General features: G+C 40.0%; 1 protein-coding gene across 2 annotated transcripts in view; it reads left to right on the top strand.

The window, feature by feature from the left end:
- CNTN5 (contactin 5) overlaps positions 1 to 22530 on the top strand; it is a 965708-nt gene that overhangs the window by 848639 nt on the left and 94539 nt on the right. For both annotated transcript variants that reach the window (XM_039485717.1, XM_039485709.1), the window contains 2 exons: positions 14315 to 14442; positions 16179 to 16354. In XM_039485717.1, coding sequence (XP_039341651.1) covers positions 14315 to 14442; positions 16179 to 16354 — 304 coding nt within the window. The remainder of the gene's footprint in view (positions 1 to 14314; positions 14443 to 16178; positions 16355 to 22530) is intronic.

Genomic DNA, 22530 nt, shown 5'->3' on the forward strand with positions numbered 1-22530 from the left:
GCTGCTGAGAAAAATTGCTAATTTTAGCTAATGTTTAGTCACAAACATAAAGAAATTTACCGTGGTGAAAAGGATCTGTTTGTAAAAACAAAAAATCTATAGATCTGTCTCTAGGTAGCAAAATATTCCTTTCATTGAAGCAATGCACCCAAAATAAGAAGGCAGAGGTTTGTTACAGACTTTAACAGCAATAGGAAGCAGAGTACAATGTAACTACTATCTCTGATAGATACAACTAAGATGCCTATCACTTTAATATCCTACTTCGGCATCTTTACAGCTGGATTATCTTGAAAACAAAGGACTTTATAAAACAGAAAAATATTCTTGCAGTGGATTGCACAATATACTGGAAAATCCTTATCCTGCCTTCCCCCTTCTTCAAATCACCAATCCTAAAAAGAACTTGGAAACAATCAAAGTAGACATCACTTCCAAGGAATTCTCATCAGGTTTTGCACACTACCCAGTTCATTCTGTGACCGGGTATTTGGGAGTGTTTAATTCTAGATAGGCAAGCAGAGCCACATTTTCAAAAGTGTAGTCTCTGATGTTTTTCACATGTCATATATGTGCACAAATGATAATGTGCACAATTGAAAAGGTTCATTGTATCTGTTTACTGGGAGGTAAGGTATTACTGGTTTGAGCATCTGTTCCAACAGATCATGATTCAGAATGTACTTAAGCATGTGCCTATCATTAAGCATGTGAATAGTGCTATTGACTTTAATGGGATTACTCATGTTTTTAAAGTTAGACACATACTGAGCTGGGGCTTTAATGGGAAATACTGCTAAAACCTGTAAATTTTACCTACATGTAAAAAGTTTTATTTACCAAAAAAAAAGACAGACACCCTTTTCCACAATGTTTACCATAAAATGTCAGCATTTTCCAAAAGTTCCCCAACAACGGGACTGGAGAAAGCACAGTTTTCATAGAATTTTAGGAATGGAAGGGACCTTGAGAGGTCTTCTAGTCTAGTCCCCTGCACTCAGTGTAGGACTAAGTATTATCTAGACAATCCCTGACAGTGTTTGTCTAACCTGCTCTTAAAAAGCTCCAATGATGGAGATTCCATAACCTCCATATGCAATGTATTCCAGTGTTTAACTACCATGACAGGAAGTTTTTCCTAATGTCCAACCTAAACCTCCCTTGTTGCAATTTAAGTCCATTGCTTCTTGTCTTATCCTCAGAGGTTAACAAGAACAATTTTTCTCCCTCCTCCATTTAACAACCTTTCATGTCTTTGAAATGCTTATCATGTCCCTCCTCAGTCTTATCTTCTCCAGACTAAATAAACCCAATTTTTCAGTCTTCCCTCACAGGTCATGTTTTCTAGACCTTTAATCCTTTTTAATCATTTTTGTTGCTCTTCTCTGGAATTTCTCCAATTTGTCCACATCTTTCCTGAAATGTGGTGCCCAGAACTATACACAAGACTCCAGTTCAGGCCTAATCAGTGTGCAGTAGAATGGAAGAATTGCTTCTTGTATCTTGCTTACAGCACTCCTGCCAATAAATCCCAGAATGATGTTTGGTTTTTTTGCAACAGTGTTACACTATTGTCTGGACCCAGAACTGATCCCTGATCCCCACTTGATATGCTCTTCCAGCTTGACGGTGAACCACTAATAACTACTCTCGTATGGATGGCGAACTCCTCAATCTCTGACATCTTCTAACAAAATCTAAAGATCACAAGAATTGGCATCACTGACCTTTAGTATGCACATGACTACATCATTCTCGCATACACAGAGAGCGACCTGCAAAGTACCCTAAATCTGTTTGCAGATGCCTATTGCAGCCTGGGTCTCTCTCTCAACATCAGGAAAACCAAGGTGCTCTATTAGTCCTATCCTGCACAAACTGCTCTTTGTACTCAACAAATCACCATAAGTAGAGGGACCATTTTCCATATCTTGGCAGCCAGTTCTCGCAAGCGACCAGTATTGACACATAATTGTGCCAGTACATCCTTTGAAAGACTAATCAAATGAGTTTTCAGTTATAGGGATGTACAAACAGGCACCAAGATCTTGACTTATGAGGCAATTGTCATCCCCACCCTTCACTATGGGTGTGAGATGTAGGTAACCTACAGACGACAGCTCAAACAGCTGGAGTATCAGAGGGGTAGCCGTGTTAGTCTGGATCTGTAAAAGCAACAAAGAATCCTGTGGCACCTTATAGACTAACAGACGTTCTGCAGCATGAGCTTTCGTGGGTGAATACCCACTTCTTCAGATGCAAGACTGGAGTGGTTCCAACAGTGCTGCCTCAGGAGGATTCTCAGGATAAGCTGGGAAGACCGACTCACTAACATCAGCATTCTCTCTGCAGCCAACATCAGCAGTATAAAGGTGCAGGTCATGAAACACCAACTCTGCTGGGCTGGCCACTTTGTACATATGCCTGACACTCACCTCCTGAAGCAAGTACTTTTCTCACAAGTTAAGTCAGGGAAGAGGGGCTTGTGGAGGGCAGCAGAAGCACTTCAAAGCACTTGAAAGTACACCATAAAAAGGGAGACATCAATCCAACAAACTGGAAGGACTCGGCACAGAACAGAACACTCTCCATACACCAAGCCACAGCTCACTTTGAGGAGAACAGATGTACTCATGAGACAGAGGAGCAACAAAGGAGGAAAGAAAGGGCACAACAATCCAGCCAACAACTATGTCTCCTCCAAGATTACACCTGCAGGGCATTAATTGGGCTCCTCAGCCACTTAAAAACCCACCAGTGAACCCTACCTTGGCAGACATCATCCTCACAGCAAGGGATAGCCAAAGTCCTCTCTGGGTACAGTTTTCCAACCAGTTATTCATCCACCTTATAGTAGCTCCATCTGGGTTGTATTTCCATAGTTTGTTTATGAGAAGGTCATGCGAGACAGTATAAAAGGCTTTACTAAAGTTAAGCTATAACACATCTACCACTTGCCTCCTATCCACAAGGCTTGTTACCCTGTCAGAGAAAGATATTAGATTGGTTTGACATGATTTGTTCTTGACAAATCCATGCTGATTGCTACTTATTACCTTGTTATGTTCTAGGTGTTTGCTAATAGATTGTTTAATTATTTGCTTCATTATCTTTCTGAGTACTGAAGTTAAACTGACTTGCCTGTAATTCTCTGCATTGTCCTTATTCCCCTTTTTATAGATTGGTCCCATAGTTTTCTCTCTATAATTGGAATAGGAGCTAAGTGGTGTGGCATCTGTTGGGAAGTGTTGACTTTTTTAGTGTCAACCATTCTAAATTACATTTACAAAGGTGATCCCCATTTGTACCATCAAAATCTGTTTTTTTCTTTCTTGTTTTTAATGCACAGATGTTGGTGTGCAGCAAGCTGCAAGGACAAAAATGAAAATCCAAGTTGTGGCACCTTTGAAAATTTGGCCCTGTTTCAGTTTGTATGTATTCAGTATAGTTGATAGTGCTTTAGAGTACATTAACACTGAGCCTTAGTATATTACTTTTAGTATTCCAGTGATATGGGATGCCACACACAGAATTGCAGTAGTCCTCATAAATGTTTGAGAAAATGGTCTGAATAAAATCCTAGTAATTCCATGTTGTGTTTAGGGACTTAGCCACAGTCAGGTGTCTAATTAGATTAACAATATTTAAATGACAGCATTCCATCAAAGGTGAGAATATAAAAAAACCACATAAAAATGGATCATATCCTGGTTACTTAAGAGGTTTCTCTATAGCAATAATTCATTGTAGGCCATAGTCAGATGATGGAGGGCTTTGTTCTGTTCCACCTACTTATATATCTTTTGCATAAGGCGGGAATCCTTTGTCCCTCTCTGGGTTCCCATGCCCTCCTTCTCAATGGAAAAGCTCCAGGTTAAAGATGGATTCCAGTTCAGGTGACATGATCACTTGTCACCATAAGACTTCATTACCCACTTGCCAGCACACATGTATACAGGAAGACTTATAAGTAAAACAGAGCCATCCACAGTCAATTGTCCTGGTTGATGAGAGCCATCAAGATTCCAGACTACCATTAATGGCCCACACTTTGCATAATTACAATAGGCCCTCAGAGTTATATTTCATATTTCTAGTTTCTGATACAAGAGTGATACATTTATACAAATAGGATGACCACACTCAGTAGATTATAAGCTTTGTAATGATACCTTGCAAGAGACATTTTGCATGAAACATATCCCAGTTACATTATATTCACACTCATTAGCATATGTTTATAAAATGATATAGAGTGCAACGTCACAATGGGCTCTTCAATCTAGCAGAGAAAGGTATAACACAATGCAATGGGCTGGAAGTTGAAGCTAGACAAATTGAGACTAGAAATAAGAGGTAAATTTTTAGCAGCAAGAGTAATTAACCATCGGAACCAGGGCCGGCACACAACATTTTGGCACCAGAGGCGGGAGCTCAAATGACGCCCCATACACCGTTGCTTGGGTCAAAACTTTGAAAGGTCTCAATTCTGCCTTCTTCCTGTTATACTTCTCTCATGGTTCTGCTCTCCTACTGTTCCCAATAAAGGAGAACTAACATCTTAAAATGCCTTGTTCAAAAATTTTAAGTAACACTTATCTTTCAAATGACTGAACAGCAAATGTAACTTTTCTTGTCTGCATAGTAAACACTGGCATTTGTATCTGTTTGAATAATCAAAGTGGTGCTTTCCATGCCTTCTTGGTTGCAAAGGTTTGAACTGCTTCCCGAAGGTCCACAGTCTGGGCAAGCTCATGCTCTATTGCGATGGTTGCAAGGCCGACCAGCCTCTCCTGTGCCATTGTGGAGCGTAGATGTGTTTTTATTAACTTCAGCTTGGAGAAGCTGCGTTCTCCATTGGCAACTGTTACAGGAAGTATTAGAAGTATGTGCAGAGCAACAAAAGCATTTGGAAAGAGGGTGGTCATCTTCTTTGTGCACATATATTCCAGAAAAGCCTTTGGAGTTGATCCTGCTGAAATGTATCTTGAAAGGACTTTCAGTTCATCACCTAAATCACTCGCATCAATATCGCACATGTCATCATGTGTTAACACTGTTTCTAGTGCCATGCATTGCTGGTGTAGGTCTTCTTCAGGTATACTGAGGAGTTTTGGAATATCCTACACCATCCCAAATACAGTAACTCCTCACCTAACGTTGTAGTTATGTTCCTGAAAAATGTGAATTTAAGCAAAACGATGTTAAGCGAATCCTGTTTCCCCATACAAATTAATGTAAATGAGGGGGTTAGGTTCCAGGGAAAAAAATTTCACCAGACAAAAGACTACATATACACACACACACACACACACAGTATAAGTTTTAAACAAACAATTTAATACTGGTACACAGTGTTGATGATTGCGAAGCTTGGTTGAGGTGGGCAGTTGGCTGAGCCCTCAAGAGTTAACTCTCTCACTTTACAAGGCAGCAGGAATGGAGGGAGATATGTGCATTCCCCTTTAAGTACACTGCCTTGTTAATTAGATCAGCTTGCTGAGACCACAGCTGCTGCAAGCTCCCTCTGTCCTGAGCCCTGGTGTGTCCCCCCTGCTCTGTGGAAGATGGGATAAGCGGGGTGCAGGAGCAGGGGAGAGGTGGATGCCCTGACATTAGCCCCCCTCTTCCTTTCCTCTCCCCCCCCCACACAGAAAGCTGGAATCTTGAGGAGCAGCTCCAAGGCAGAGGGCAGGAGCAGCACATGGCAGTGGGAAGAGGGACACAGCTGAACTGCAGGCAGCTGCTGTACAGGGAACTTAGGGGACTGGGGAGCTGATAGGGGGAGCTGACATGGGGGCTGCCGGTCCATCCTGGTTCCAAGCCTCCACCAGCTAGCTGCAATGGGCTGCTCTTCCTGCAAGCAGTAGACAAGCAGGTGGTTGCCAAACGACGTTAGAAGGGAGCATTACACAACTTTAAACGTGCATGTTCCCTAAATGATCAGCAACGAAACAACGTTAACCGGGACGTTAATGAGCTGCATGAAACGTTCTTCAACTGACTGTATTGCATAATCTAGCACCTGGTTAAAGAATTCAACTTTGAATTGTTGTTTGAGGTCTCTTATGGGATTATCCCGTACCTCGTAAACAAAATGTCTTCTTCTCCGGTGACTCTTGTATTCTTGAATGGGTGGGAAAATAGCTTCAGTGTGAAGTTCCTCTGCCAACTTCTATGCACTCTTCAGAATGTTTTGAAATTCCTCATCTGACTGGTAAGACTGTAGGTATGACTTTGCTTTGTCCAGTTGTTCCATTGCTCCAGATATATCAAGGTCAACACCTTGGAGTCTCTTGCTTACAACATTTATTTCAAATGGTATGTCATGCCACAACATTAAGCCACACAGAAATTTGAAGTTCTGTATGTTTCTGGTGATTCCATTTCCCTCTGCCACTGTTCTCCCATGAACAGTTCCTGTCATAGCATTATCCTCCGTAATGGCAACTATGGCATCTATCTTCCCAATTTGGTGTTTGATAGGCTTTATCGCCTCCACTCGACTTTCCCATCATGTGGCACTCAGTGGTTTCAGTGTCAGAGAGGATAGTCCCAGATGTTGCTTCAAAATTTGCCATCAATGAGTTGATGCAGAGAAAAATACATAGATGCTTTGAATTACATTAAAAAAATTCAGCAGCCTCACTAGAAGCTGATGCAGCATCACTGACCACCAAGTTCAATGAATGAGTACTGCATGGGACAAAAAAAGCACGAGGGTTTAACTCTCAGATCCTTGTCTGCATTCCTCTGTTCTTTCCTCTCATGTTGGTACCATTACTGTAGCCCTGACCTCTCATGTCAGCTATCACAATTCCCGTATCTTCCAGGTTTTTAAGAAGCACATTTGTCATACCAGCTCCTGAATATCATCAATGTCAATAAATTCTAGAAAATACTGTCTGACAGTCACCGTTGTGGGGACATTTTCACTAGGTTCTGTTGTTGTTAAAAAATGCACCATTAAAGTCATTTGTTCCGTATGGCTGATGTCAGGTGTGCAGTCCAGAATAACAGAGTAATATCTTGCTGACTTCAGATCTGCCACAATCTTCTCTTTGACTTTTGTTGCCAGTAACTGTATGATCTCAATTTGAATTGTTTTTCCAAGGTAGTGGTGTGTTTACATTTCTTGGGTGGTGACTCTTCTTAGATGCTCCTGGAGTACAACATCAAACTCAGCCATCAGCTCCACAATTTTAAGGAAGTTTCCATTGTTTGGCACATACAGCTGATCTGAAGTGCAACGCAGTGCTAGGTTTTGGGTAGCAAGCATTCTCACAATAGCAGTGAGCCTTTTCAGAACATTTTGCCAGTAAAGAGATGCTGATGCAATCTTCTTTTGATGCTGATCATCTATGGTGGCCTTTAATCTTAATCTCATCTCAAATTCTTTCCACCTATGGAATGCTCTCTGGTGATTTGCTGCCTTCTCATGGCATGCCAGATTTCTAAACAGATTTTTCCAGTCCTTTGTTCCTGTAGAACCCAGTGTGGCTGGAACATTAGACTGGAAGAGTTTGCAACAAAAACAGTATGCAACATTCTGCGTTTTTGAGTATATAAGCCATGGCCTTTCCACTTTGTCACCATTGGGGATTTCATGCCAGTAATGTGTTGGATGGAAATTTCTATTTTCATTGTCTTTGGGGAACATGATTTTTTTCACTTGCTGTGGCCCATGCAGTACAAGGAAGTCCCTCAGGCTACTTCTCAAGTGGGTCCACAGTCCTGGATTATCTAGATTTAAGGAACTAAACTCAGCAGCAGCTGTTTCTTGCGCCTCCACCACACTCTTCTCTGATCTACACTTTTCTTCAGGAATGTACATGGTTACATCCATTTGAGATGGATGCTGCAGTAGCTGCCAGATGACCTGCACTCTAAGTGGAAGATCAGGCATCTCCTCACCACTGACATCCTCACTGGGGCCGGAACGTCCACTGTGAACATTTGTGTTTATGTATCTCAGGAGAGCTCCTTCCTGCTTGCTTGCTTTTTCTGAATGCTGCCTCAGAGGAGTGTTCTCTTCTTTCATTCATGACGTGCTGTTCTGTGCCAGCTATAGTGGCTCTCAACACTCAATTGAAGGGGACAAATAAGCAGGCTGGTAGCAGGGCCTTAGTGAGGGAAGATATCAGTGTCTTAAGGGCCTAACTGGCTCCTACTACTTCAGCTGACTGCCTGTTCTCCTCAAGTGGGTTCAGGGAAGCAGCAGGAAACAGGAAGCTCCCTGAGAAGTTGGTGTTAATCAGTCTAGACTCCTGGGGTGCTAGAGAGGTACATAAGAGGCTTTTCCTCTCTCCCTGCAGCTCCTGCTGCTTTCTGTTCTTTCCTCTCACCTTTTCTCCTGCCTGCCTGTTATGTCTCTTGTGCCCTCCTTCCTCCAGCACAGCACTCCACTATCTCTGTGCATCTACAGCAGAGAGAATACATATGCACCAGCAGCAGACACAATTTTCTGGGTGTGGATTCTCCATAACTGACACTTTTTAAACAAGACTGTTTTCTAAAACATCTGCTCTAGGAATTATTTTGGGGAAGTTCTATGGCCTGAGTTATACAGAAGGTCACAATGGACCCTTCTGATCTAGGAATCTATGATTCTCAGTTCCTATGAGAGCTTTTATGAGCGAGAGAGAGAGAGAGCTTACAGACATTCAAGGAGAAGCAAAGGTTTCAACTATTTACAAATACTTGTCCTGATTCCCTGCAATCAACATTTAAGGGTAGTGACAGGTTCCATATCCAGGCTAATGTGAAATGACAGATTGCTCAGATCAGAACAATGTGAAAGGCCGTGGGCTAAATTAGTCAATACTGCTTCTCAACCAAGTTTGCATCTGAAAAGTTCCCATTTTTAACATACACACAAACCAGTTTCAGACTCCTGGTTGAAAGCTGAATGAGAAAAATAGGAGAAAGGAAATGTAACCATTTTAGTCACTTCTGGTTTCTCTTACCCAGTCACTATGTGTTTGCACTGTGTACAAAGCTTTTCTTTAGGCTCTTCCTTAACTAAATTCCATATTCATACTTCCCTAATTGCTTTGATTACTCTTCTAGGAAATATAAAAACTAAGTCCCACCTAACATATAAAATCACACACCAAAACAAATAAAGGGTATGAAGATGCAACCTTCCACCCTTAACCCTCCCACCAATACACATTTTGCCCGATTTTTCTTATTCAATAATTACTACCTAGAATGGCAAGATAAAAATACTCATCTAAATGTAAGTTTTGTAGCTTTACTTTTCCCTAATATAATCCAGTTAAAGGTCTACCTGTGTCTCCTCTAAACCCAGGGCCCAATCCTGGAAGGTACTGAGCTCCTGCAGCTCCTATTGACGTCATTAGGTAGGAGCTGCAAGTGATCAGCACCTCTCAGGGTTGCCCTTGTGTTTTAAACGAGTTTCTAAACCAACAAACTGTATAACCAAAAAACATGTGTCTTCCTCCTTGGAAAAGTCCACTGTCAGTTATACAGCAGTATCAAAATGACAACTTTCTGTGATTCAAGTCCTTTAATAACAGTCTCCACAGGAAAGAGCTGGAGGTAATAAGATCAGATACTGCTATGAAGAGTATGACCTGCTGTAGACTACACATTGCTCAGGGTTTATGAAAAATTTCGCAACCTGAATGCCGTAGTTAGATTGACCTAACCACAGGTGTAGATACAGCTAGGTTGATGAAAGAATTTTTCCATCAACCTAGCTACCATCTCTTGCAGAGGTGGATAAAATACATCCATTGAAAAACCCTTTCTGTCAATGTGGGAAGTGTCTACACTGCATTGCGTTAGGTATGTAGCTGCAGCTGTACTGCAGACATACCCTAATGGTGAAATCCTAAGCCACTGAAGTCAATATCAAAACACTCAGGGACTTCAGTGAGACCAGGATTTTGCCTTAATTTCCCCCCAGCTCAGCAAAGCTAGAACTATGTCTGAGATCTGTATGGACACTGCAGGAAAAAACATGGTTAGGAGATGGTTTCCAGATATGGATGAATGAGCGCTTTGCTAGTAAGGTTTCCCCAGAGGCTTTGAACTTGCTGCAATGCAACAAAAGGTTAGAAAACCTGACCTATGAGCCCAGGTTAAAAAAAAATGGGTATGTTTAGTCTTCAGGAAAGAAGACTTAGAGGGACCCTGAAAACAATCTTCAAATATGTTGAGGGTTGTTATAAAGAGGATGGTGATCAGTTGTTTTCCACGTCCTGTGAAGATAAAACAAGAAGAAATCTGCTTAATCTGCAGCAAGGGAGATTTAGGTTAGATAGGCAGCAGATTTAAAACAAATAAAAGGAAGTTCTTCTTCAGGCAGGGCACAGTCAACTTGTGGAACTCCTTACCTGAGGAGGTTGTGAAGGCTAAGACTATAACAGCGTTTTAAAGGGAACTGGATAAATTCATGGTGGATAAGTCCATAAATGGCTATTAGCCAGGCTGGGTAAGGAATGGTGCCCCTAGCCTCTGTTTGTCAGAGGGTGGAGATGGATGGCAGGAGAGTGATCACTAGATGGACCTTTGGTCCGACCCAGTACGGCCGTTCTTATGTTCTTATACTAGAAAAACTTTCCTAGCTATTAGGGTAGTTAAACTCTATAAGAGGCTTCCAAGAGAGGTTGTGGAATCATTGCTATTGGAGGTTTTTAAGAACAAGTTGGACAAACACCTGTCAGAGTTATTCTCAGTGCAGGGGGCTGGACTAGATGACATCTCAAGGTTCCTTCCAGCTTTACATTTCTATGAATCTGTGATCCAACTCAGTAATCAAAATTTGTTGCCATTTCATGGGAGTTCTGTGTTAAATGAGTTTGGTGGTTATTCCATTTCCTACTGGACATGTGTACATGTCTCAAAAGCCACCAGCACTAACTGGCACCATCATCCTTAGTTTTAGAACCAAGCCTTTGGGTGATCACTGAAACTGCACTCCTAGCCTATGTCTACTCTGCTTTTTTGCTGTGCTAAATAACACAATTGTAGGGCATAGTGCAGAGTCGAAACAGACATTTGTTGCTAGTTACAGTTAGGAATTATTTTAGGAAAGGCCTGTGTTATGCAGGTCAGGCCAGATGATTACAATGGTCCGTTTTGGCTTTGGAATCTATTAATATGAATCTATAAACCTTGCAGCCTAATGTTAAAAGGACTATCAAGAAGTAACTGCATCCTGCGACAAATTTTGGTGTAGGGTATACACTGGAATTTCTGTTGTATCAGATAACACATGTTAATTAATACATGTTATAAAAGGCATCTAAAAATTCAAGTATAGACATACCCTGGAGGTGGTCTCTCTAGGGTTGACACTAGCAGGTCAGGGTGGAGAAGTCTGCACTAAAGCTACATATGTCGCACTACCTCTGCCTATCCAGGTCTGTGGATAAACAAATTATTTCAGTCTCTAATAGAGCTATCATTCTGCTATCTTGCCTAAGCTCAAAAAAGAAAATTATAATGATTAACCCTGTCATTTATTTTACCTTCCAGTTCCTTACCAGCTGATTTACCAGCAGACCTGCTTGCAAGCCCTTTGATTACTCAAGTCAATCTTTTATATCACAAGAGCTGTGAGATCGCTAGAAATGTAGTTGGCATTGTTCATAAGATTCATTAAGTCATCTCCCTTAAAATCTAGCTCTCCCTGTCCAAAATTTCTTAAAGAAAAAACTGTTTCATTTTAAAACTTGGATTGTAAAAACTCTTATAATTTGTAAACATTGCTGAAGTGGCTTTTCATATACCTAGACCTGACACTATACTGGTGAAAAACATCACCATTTTGCAGTCTTGTAATATTAGATACGCTAGTTTAACTGCATTGATTACAGAGCATCCTGAAAAGGAAAATAAAATGAGCTGCTCACTGCAAAGAAGAATGTGTCTTAAATCACTGTCAGTTCCTAAATTAGATTATTACTTTGAAGGTACATTGTATAACAAAGTTTCAGGTGTATTCACTTGTTAGATAACAATTTAAGAAAATTCAGCTCGGTTTAGTGATATTTGTCTAATGTGATCATGTTTTTTGTTATTCTCACAATGCCATATTTCAACAAATCCTATGTCTCTTATACAGTGATTTATTTGCCTAAAGAAAGACAGAAAATATTGTCACCATAGTGTCACCATGTGCAGTGGGTAACGTACAGAGCTGGCCTGACCTTTCATTGCCCCTTCTTTCTTCTGGAAACTATTATGCTGCTATATTGCATTGCTGAGAGTGGTGACCAATTTTATATTTGAAATAAATGGTAGTACATTTTTCATTAAAATGAGACTCTGCTTTTCCTCCCCAATAAATCTTGTGGAGTATACATAATAACAGGGCAGTATTTTTCATGATCACGGTAACGCAGCACATTTTTTTTTCAGGTGGAACACTACATAGTTGCCTTGATAATTTAGTTAGTACACATTACTGAGACAAATGCTTTAAGTAAATTGCTCCAAATTATAATTCAGCTTTCTATCCAGGCTTGCCTTTCCTCAGATGGGGTTTTCTCCCTTTACTGGCTGCACTGGAGGCAGGGTGAATCCTGTTAATCAGGATAGGGCCATAGCTCCTTACATTCTTGATAGTCTTTTCCTTGGGGTGGCTCTGCTCAGCTAAGCAGTTAGGGCCAAGAGGAGAGCAAATGGTCAATGTGTTCATTCTCTCTTTTAACACTCTGCAACTGATTCTTGGTTTTTATGCCTCCTGGGATTTGAAGACACAGGTTTCTGCTCATCTCACCCCCTTCCTATCAAATATGATGTTAATGATACTGTCCCCCAGAGACAGTCTTCAGAGTTTATATCCTATTGAGATGACTGGACAAGAGGGATTCACACCTCTCCTGCAGTTATTGTTTCAGCCTCTCTGTCTGCAGCAGATTCAGCACAGCATCACTTTGCACTTAGTTGGTATTTGAAAGGTTTTCCTCACAACCATAAGGACTAATTTTTAAAAAAATCAGGTTTAGATTCTGTAGATGCTAATGAACCTCATGGGACTTGGGGAGGCTGCTGTCCCCCTACTTACAATTGCTCCTTGAATGTCCACAGTATGGAGGACCAAGCAATGTAACTTACGGTAGGCTGTCTCTGCAGTAATGTACTCTGCTGTTTGTGACGGAGGAACGATCTGGTAAAGAACATCATCTCACTTCTGCCCCCTTCAAATGAGCAGAATCCCACAGAGCACCTGCAAACGCACTTAAACTTTTGTAGGACTGGGAAATAGGAAGGAGTGTCCCCTGGAGATGCATTTCCCTCTCTCGTGCCACCTCTGGCTAGAATGCGTGAGTGCAGACTCTCCTTGCGTGTAGGCAGAGAGGAGCACTAGAGGTTTATATAATAACAATCTACAATGGGTGAAATTTTCCCCTATGCAGAGGACCAGTGCAAGACTGATACACCAATTAATTCCCACTAATGCCCTCATAATAGGAATTAAGTGATCTTGCACTGACCTCACATCACATGGGTGAATCTCGCCCAATAAGTTTTACTTTAAAAATAAAAAAGGTAATAAAACTTGAATAGGAGATCACAGAAGGAGGACATAATTTAAAATTTTGGAATATTAAAAGTGTCAACAGTGTTTTATTTTCCACCTTTTCAAATCCAAATTTCTTTTTCTAGTACAGTTTTGACAAGGCTAAAATTTCAACCACGCAACACAGAGGGTGTGATTTTGCATGTTTCTCATGAATTCCCTGTGACTTCAATGAAGTTACTCACAGAGATTATAGAATCAAGCCCACACAATACTCCGGAGAATAAAGAGGAAACAGAAGCCACCAGAACTCATTTCTATCCCTGTCCTGCATTGTGTAGAGCAAGTGCTATAAATCATATTTTGGCCAAATACAATTAATTGTATGTTCTTTCCCAGTCATCTTCTATTTTTTACCTGTCATAATTCTTAGATTTGTTTTTTAAGGTCACTGTTAGTTTCAGGTGGAATAGCTTCTGCTTAATATTGAAATATCACTCAACACTAGTGTAGTAGCCAAATTTTAAAGTATCAAGGATCATATACAATTAAAATTCACCATCATTAAGTGTCAAAGGAGAACTAATCCACTGATTCCTCCCAGAGCCTATTTTGAGTTAAGGAGGCAGAGGGAATAAAATAGGTTTATTGCATCCTTTCCTGAGAGCGGAGGATTCAATGATCATCCTTGCACACAATGGCAGCAATGTTTAATCCTGTTTGTTAGTCCTAAAAGATAACACCATGGAACCTGCCTATGTCTGAGATAGCTGGTACATGCTATTACAGGATACAAACATTTTTTATAATTTTCAGGATAACTGTTCTTCCAGATGGGAGCCTACAAATCCTGAATGCTTCCAAATCTGATGAAGGAAGGTACTTATGCCAAGGAGAAAATGTGTTTGGTTCTGCAGAAACTGTAGCCTCGGTATTTGTTAAAGGTATGGAAAACTACACCGATTCGTTATTAATTATTATTATTTATTTTTATTGATTATTGATTATTTGTACAGTAATAACTCCAGGAGCCCCAGTTATGGACCAAGACCCCATTGTTCTAGGTGCTGCACAGACACAGAACAAAAAGACAGTACCTGCCCCCAGAGAGTTTACCAAAGATTGTGCCAACAATTGCTTCCCCTCTGTTAATAAATGCTCATAATGTTTTATGATGCGTATGTGTCAGAAAAACTAGTACATAAATTAAATCCTTCCAAATTATTAAATTAATTCTGTATGTAAAAGAAAAGAGAGAAAAATAAGGAGGTATATATCTTTGGCTTTTAGACGTGCTAGCTGCCAAAAATAATTATCCTTTCTACATGCACACAGTGAATAAAGTATAGCGATAAAGTCCTATTTTTAATGACAGAAATCCTAAAAAGAAATGGCTAGGTTAGAAACCCAGCAGATCGTTACCTGTTTTCTAACTACTCAGTTACAACTAGTTTCCCAGCCACTGGGTTGCTATTTAGACAAGTGATGTCTAGTTTATTGATAAGAGATCAGTTATCTTAAATTTACACAGCCCTTCACTCCGAGTTATAAATCAGCAATGAATAATTGACAGTTCAGAGGGCATTTTCAAAAGATTCATGAGAGATACCTTCCAATGGGCAGCAACTATATGTTATTGACACATAACTGTAGCAACTGAATCTCTGGCTATCCAGGGGAAGTAGTTCAAACTTGACCATTACAAAGAACCAGATCCTGAACGGCACTGAGCTTACACTTGGGTGTGAGGGAGCAGAATGGCGCTGGTGATTCAATTCACCCAGTAGGAGAGGCTCAATCCTGCAAGTTGCTGAGTACTCTGTGCCCAATCTAGAAAAGTTTTTAAGCACATGTTTGGGTATGTGAGTATTTACAGTGACTTTTAGGACCAGAGCGCTCTGCACCTTGACGGCTCAAGCCCTAAAGTTGCTGAGGATGATGGCTTAAAGCAGGGCCACAGGTTGTACTATTGGTCCCAGGTTGCTGTTCTCTAAAAGAGAAGAGTATATGCCCCTTGCTAGTACATACTGCTGTCCCCTTCATACTGACTAGCTCTTGTAGTGCATTTGGACAGGCCTTCTACCTAGAGGACTGCACTCCCAGTATTATTGTCAATGCCAAGCATATACAAATCATGAATAAAACCCACTATATCTTTTTATTTGTTTTCTGGTATTTGAGTCTTTAGGGTTCAGGTTTTCAAACTTTCCCCTGCAACTATGAGAGCTAGAAATACACTCTTTTTTTAAAAATGAAAGCTGAGATTGTTGTATAATCACAAGATTCCAGGAGCTGGTACTTTAAAAATAATAATATTGTAAAGCTCATGACGAAATTACGAAAGTTGGCAACACCATTTCTTGAGGACAATCCACCAGCCAGTGTGGTAGCAGGTCTCCCTTCCCAGCATTCCCTGTGGTGACTAGTTGAGATCGTGCCCTGTTGCTTTCATGAAGATGAGGAGATTATTGCTGTCTCTCCCCCGTCTTTGCTCCTTCCCCACTGTGGGCCCACATACCACAGTGCAGTGTTTGACCCCGTGTACTCAGACGCAAAAACCTTCAGCCCAGCAGGCTGACAAGGCTTTTAGAATTAAATAGAATTCAAGCAAATGTTATATTGATGTTGGACTATCACAAGGCCTGCATTTAATTATTACCAATTCTTCTCTGTTTTCAAGAACCAACAAGGATAGACCTGACTCCCAAGAGGACCGAGTTAACCGTTGGAGAAAGCATTGTCCTCAGTTGCAAAGCCATTCATGACAACACACTAGATGTCACTTTCTACTGGACTTTGAATGGGCAGCCAATTGATTTTGAGAAGGAAGGCGGACACTTTGAAAGCATCAGGGCAGTAAGTGAACATATTTTATCTTTTATAAAGTTCTAACAGTTCAATCTGTTTATAGCTAAGCCTTTCCCATTTATGACATGATTGAAAGATGAAAAAATCTACTGATGGTAAAATGAAATGTTAGCTAATGGAACTACTAAATGCACTTCATTTGAATTAATTCAAGCAGCATTAATCAAAAAGAAAATAGCTGTAAAGCTCTGAGTCCCAGTGATATTAGTGAGGCATCCAGTGTTCCTAGTAAGAAAACAGAAGGTACTTTGAGCCAAATCCTCCTTATCTTACTCATACAAATAATTCCATCAACTTTCCTGGATCTATTAGCAGGGGTGGCTCCAGGCCCCAGCACGCCTGCAGGAGGTCCACTGGAGCTGCGGGACTGGCGACCGGCAGAGCGCCCCCAGCGGCATGCCCCCAGCGTCCCCAGCGGCATGCTGCCGTGCTAGAACCGCCCCTGTCTATTAGCATGAGTAAGGAAAACAAGAATTTTGCCTGTTATGTTAGTAGCCAAAACTTCAATTTCAGTTATTACTCATGTTGTTGTTTTCACAGATAATGTAAGTTACATAGCCATGCACACATCCCCCAAATGTGCTCTTTACTCACATGGCTCATATTTTAATCTGTGAATACGAAGCAGTACATTTTCATTTTCAAAACACTGTGTGAGGTTTTAGCTATGCTGCTCTCATTACAGTTTATGGAAATTGTGACAAAAACCATTCTCACCATTTTGAAATATTATGTTTTGTTACAGTAACTATGTAACAATTATATTAAGTCAAACAGACCGATGAACTAATCTAAACCTGTGCCATAGATAAACTTTCTGAATGGAAAGAAATCTCTTTATATGAATGAGGATGACATTGGAATGCCCAATAATTCACCTTCCCTTCTTGTTAATTAAATGTAAATCAAACATTCGTGCAATGTTAACATAGCTAAAGCAAGCACAAAAAATCAAGAAATTTAAAAAGTGGATATTTTTAATCTACGTGGAATGTAGTAGAGTTAACTTTGCAGTAGAAAACGCAAAAAGTTGTAATCTAATTTGTCTGGCTTCATATTACTATATTACCAATATTTATTTATATATTACATTTAGCTTCTCTGATGCTTTTTTAAAATAAAAACCCTTAGTGAAGTGCATTCTTTCTGTGGGAGCCCTCAACAGATGCACCTTTATCTGAGCATGCCCAACATTTGAAATCACTCAAGGATGATTATAAATAAATAGAAAAGCGCTCTAACTTGCATACACAGACTTTCTAGTTTTAAATATTCATAACTTGAAAAGTACTGAGCAATTTTATTCAATCTTGAATGGTTTTCCTTCCTCAGCAAGGACATGAGAAAATTGAAATTTCTGCTGTTTTGGAGTTATGCAAACACAAACATTTCATCTGGTACATATGAGGCACCCAATCCCTCTCACATGACTCAAAAGCAACTGAACTCATTCGGCTCAAAATTTGCACCTTTGGCCTTGAGCCTAAGCGTGGTAAATGTCAGCCCTAAAGCAGTTTCTTTTAGAAAGATACCAGCAACTGAAAAATAGAGGTGAGAATTGGCAGGTGACAATGAATCTTCACTACAGAGTATCTCTCTACGGAAAAGGATAAATGGACACAAATCGGATATTAGGAATGGCAATATACAAAAACCTGTAGGAGAACACTTCAACCTCCCTGGCCACACCATAGCAGATCTTAAGGTGGCCATCCTGCAGCAAAAAAACTTCAGGACCAGACTTCAAAGAGAAACTGCTGAGCTCCAGTTCATCTGCAAATTTGACAACATCAGCTCAGGATTAAACAAAAACTGTGAATGGCTTGACAACTACAAAACAAGTTTCTCCTACCTTGGTTTTCACACCTCAGCTGCTAGAAGAGGGCCTCATCCTCCCTGGTTGAACTAACCTCGTTATCTCTAGCCTGCCTCTTGCTTGCTTATATATACCTGCCCCTGGAGATTTCCGCTACATGCATCCAACGAAGTGGGTATTCACCCACGAAAGCTCATGCTCCAAAATGTCTGTTAGTCTATAAGGTGCCACAAGACTCTTTGCTGCTTTTACTTCACTACAGAGTTCTCTTCTAAAAAATATGAAGTCAGTTGAGTTTCAGCAGGTTTGAATTCAGCCCCATAGTTATACATTCATTCAGGTTGCTTAACCGTTTGTGAGTCCAAACGTTATCACTACGCTCCTGCAGTCTTGGTACCTGTATGTGATAGAGTGTCCCCTACAAAGATGCAAGTCAAACTGCTCAGATGCCACCTACAAGGCACTGTCTTTTCTTTACTTCCTCATGGGAGTTCGTCAAGTGCTGTTCCTCAAGAAAGGGGTGCTGTAGAGGATTCTGCATGGAGCATCAGGAGAGAGAAACTGAACCAGGGACCTGCAGGCTCCCCAGGGTGATCACCTGCTTAGCTCACAGATAGCCAAGTGGTAGCAGTAATTTCTTTTACTTACCAGCTGCAGTTGAAGGCTCAAATAAGGTCTAGTTGTGCCCTGTGGATGGGCAGTCATTTAAGGCAAAATGTTCCTTTTTCAGTGGAAATGGGGGAGGGAGTCCTTTCACCAGAAAACCACAAGGATCACAGAGATGGGGGGTCTCATCCCTTACCAGCTCTGTGGGACTCCAAACCCATCCCACTTGAAGGGTGGCTTCTTAGACAAGAACCCCACAGAGTTTTCTGTTCTCTTTGGTTTCCTCTCATGGCAATCTACGGAGGGGGATTATCTGGCTACAAGTAAATACTCACTAGGTAATAAAAATGGGCTCGGTGTTTATTGAGCATAACCTTTGTCTTTCTCTTTTACATTCCCTTTACTTTCCCTTTTTCTTTTTCTTTTTTTTTTCTGTCACAATTCACTGGTGACTGTTAGGGGACTATTTTGTAAATGCAGAATTTTCTGGCTGTTCAGAGTTATAATACTACACAAAACTGACCCATAGTGACAAACTTGTAACTTTTCATCAGACAGGACTAGAGATGAGTAAAACTACAATTTAGATTCAAAAATAGGAATTTTGGGGGTGGAATGACATATTTGTCCTGATTTACCAGATTTTTTTCCTCCACAAAATTAAGCTAATTTGCAATGATTTCATATCATTTTCATTCATTTTGTGACAATAGAATTTTGCAGATTTTTACATAAGAATTCTCAAATGATGCTGAGATTTCATTTTCATCAGTGAAAGTCTCTCAGTTTCACAAAACACGGAAATGTGGCTCTGGCAAAATACAAAACAGGAGATGGATGTCCTGATACAAATTCGCTCTGATATACTGGGACAAACTGCACTAAGTTTGCAGAAGTGGAACTGACAGCAGAATTTGTTCAACAGCGTATATGTCAAACTATAGAGGAACATTACTTGGAGTATCACAAGCCATTCTTTCTAGGTTCCTTTGCGTCCTGATATTACTAAAATAATCTCACTGCATTAAAAGAACTATTGTAGGCTTCAGTCAGATTTTTTGGTGAGTTTGTAGCTTTCTTTCCCTTCTGTTGCCTAAAAAATTCAGTTCCATTTTCCCTAAGTGACAGGAGTATAAATCAATCATAATGGAGCCAAATATGACTATCTTAAGAACCCACTGGAGAGAGAAAAGAGGTTGCATTTCAAATAAAAAAGGAGTGTGTTTCTCTTCAGAGATACCCAAGCAATTAGATTCTTTAGGCACCTGCTTCAAAAACAACGCTCTTAGGTTGGTAAGTTCATAAACTGAGCTGAAGGCACAGCATACACATTTGAAAATATGTTGTAAATACATTGGGGCCCAATTTACCACTGTTACACCACTTAGTGGTAGAATTCCTAAACAGCTGTAAAACATTGTTGTAGAGCAGAGGAGCATCAGTCCCTGAATTATTAATTTGGTTTATCCTTACCATAATTGTGAATACAATTATCTGGTTTCCACACACTCTTGCAATAATTGTATGCTTCATTTAGTTACATTCCTTATTTGTTTAAAAATTGAGACCACATTCTTTTTCACTTCCACAAAGGAGACTGCCACTCATCATTTCTCCTCTTTGAAAGTGTTAGTTAAAATTTAAGCCGATCTCAGTAGACCAGCAGACAGATCTCTGTTCCTGCCACTTCATGGAATGAATCTGTATCATTTAGTGGAGAGAGGTAATCCCCAAAATTAGAAATTTAGAAAGGAAGAATTTTCTCTGTTGATGGATTTTGACTATGAAGTAGAAAAAAAAATCCCCAAACCATTCATTTTGGGGTTTGTTTCAGTTATATCTTGTTTTACTTTCCATTAACTTAACCAGAGATATAAAATTAATCAAAGACAAATGTGTCTTTGCTGATTGAAAAACACTTAACTCTGATAGGGCCCTAGATAAGCTAATGAAAAATGAAGTTATTCTATGTACCTTATCCCATAATACCACTCAACCTGCCAGGCCCTAAATGGAATGTACAGTGTGATAAAAACAAAATTAGGGACACAAAAATTAATCACATGGGAAACTTTTAAAATGCTGTGAGATTCCTTCTTTCAGTGCCACTAACTTCAGCTTCATGAGTCTCTGTTTTTGAGCAAAGTAATTTTCAACAGTAGAAGTGAGGAAATGCCAGTTTTGTGTGGAACATAGGGAATGTTGGGACTAAAATGAGTCCCATTCCTTTAAATTAGGGATCTTTATGGGCTTGTCTACTCTTGAAATACTACGGCGGCATAGTTGCAGCACTTCAGCATAGCTAATCCACCTCCCCAAGAGACATTAGCTAAGGCAACAGAAAAATTCTTCTATCAACCTAGCACTGTCTACACTGGGGTTTAGGTTGGTTTAATTACACCACTCAGGGTATGGATTTTTCATGCCTCTTAGTGACATAGCTGGGTTGATCTAGCTTTTCAGTATAGATCTGTTCTAAGAGGTATGTCTCACATGATAGCTGAGTGCAGCTGAGGCCTTGATACAGTATAATCTTGTATAATTTTTGTTGCTCCAGAATACATAATCACTGTAGGATAAAGATGGTTTCCCTGCTTTGGTTTCTCTGCCAGACTCGTAACATTATGATTGTGCTGCTCATTCACTCTGGTGTTAAGTATAATGACCATTCTGGTGCTTTATGTAGTGCCACAAAGCTACCACCTAAGTAATTACACAAACAGAAAAGTTTATTATCGCTGATGCTAAATTCCCACTTGTGAAAATTACCCATACTCCAGTGATTACAATCAAAAACACAAAGCATCTCTTAACAAGACTTGTTGCCTTATTTGACTGTGTTGCCTTATTTGACTGTGTATTATGTATTTAATTATAAGCATCATTTCTCAAACTGGAGACCAAAGAACAATATTCTGAAGGTGCTGTATCTGTTACTTACTGAGCTAGCAAACATTTGGTACATACATCAGTTTAGATGCATCACATGTATCACTGGCAAGAGGTGAAGTGTGAAAATGTTAGGTTGAAAGATGATGAGCATGTAGGGAATAGTAAGAAAGGGAGAGGAAACTAACATTGAAGATAAGGACTACAGAATTCATTTTTCCTCCTATTGATTTAAAAGGAACAGCTAGGCAAAAAAAAAAAAGTTTATGTAACTCCGTCACATACCACATAGGTTTAGACAAGTATGTAAATAGATATAGACAGCATCCTTTGGCATTAGAAACATCCTGTTTGCCCAGCAAAGGACTCTGTGTGGAGCAATCTCTGTAATTCAGAGAGGCAATGTTGCCTGGGAATCTGAATTATCAAGAGTGATTTATTTCTATTATTTCCTCAATTCCATTTGGACCAAACCCTGAAATCTTGCCAAAAAATGTATTCAGGCTTTTCTCAGGACATTTTTTTAATCGATATTAATGTTTATTTCTACCAGTGAATACTCCAGAGTTTGGACCCTTTGTGAATGAGCAAAATTTGATTTTCTAGCTAAGGATTCCTGGTTTTGCATGTGTGTATTTACAGCCATCTGTGCTCTTTTCAAATATATTTTTAAATTAATATAGTGTTTATGACAGCCCTGCAGAATGAATTATTGTGTTTATCCATAGACTATTAAAAGTAAGAAGCAGCATTGCCCTGCTGGTGTACCTAACCCTGACTGGAAGAATACACCTAGGCATAAAAGAATAATTTAGTCTCTATGCCTACTTAGTCCTTGATCTTTGCTGAGACT

The sequence above is a fragment of the Mauremys reevesii genome, linkage group 1, assembly GCF_016161935.1.
Source record: "Mauremys reevesii isolate NIE-2019 linkage group 1, ASM1616193v1, whole genome shotgun sequence".
In the NCBI taxonomy this organism is placed as follows: Eukaryota; Metazoa; Chordata; order Testudines; family Geoemydidae; genus Mauremys; species Mauremys reevesii.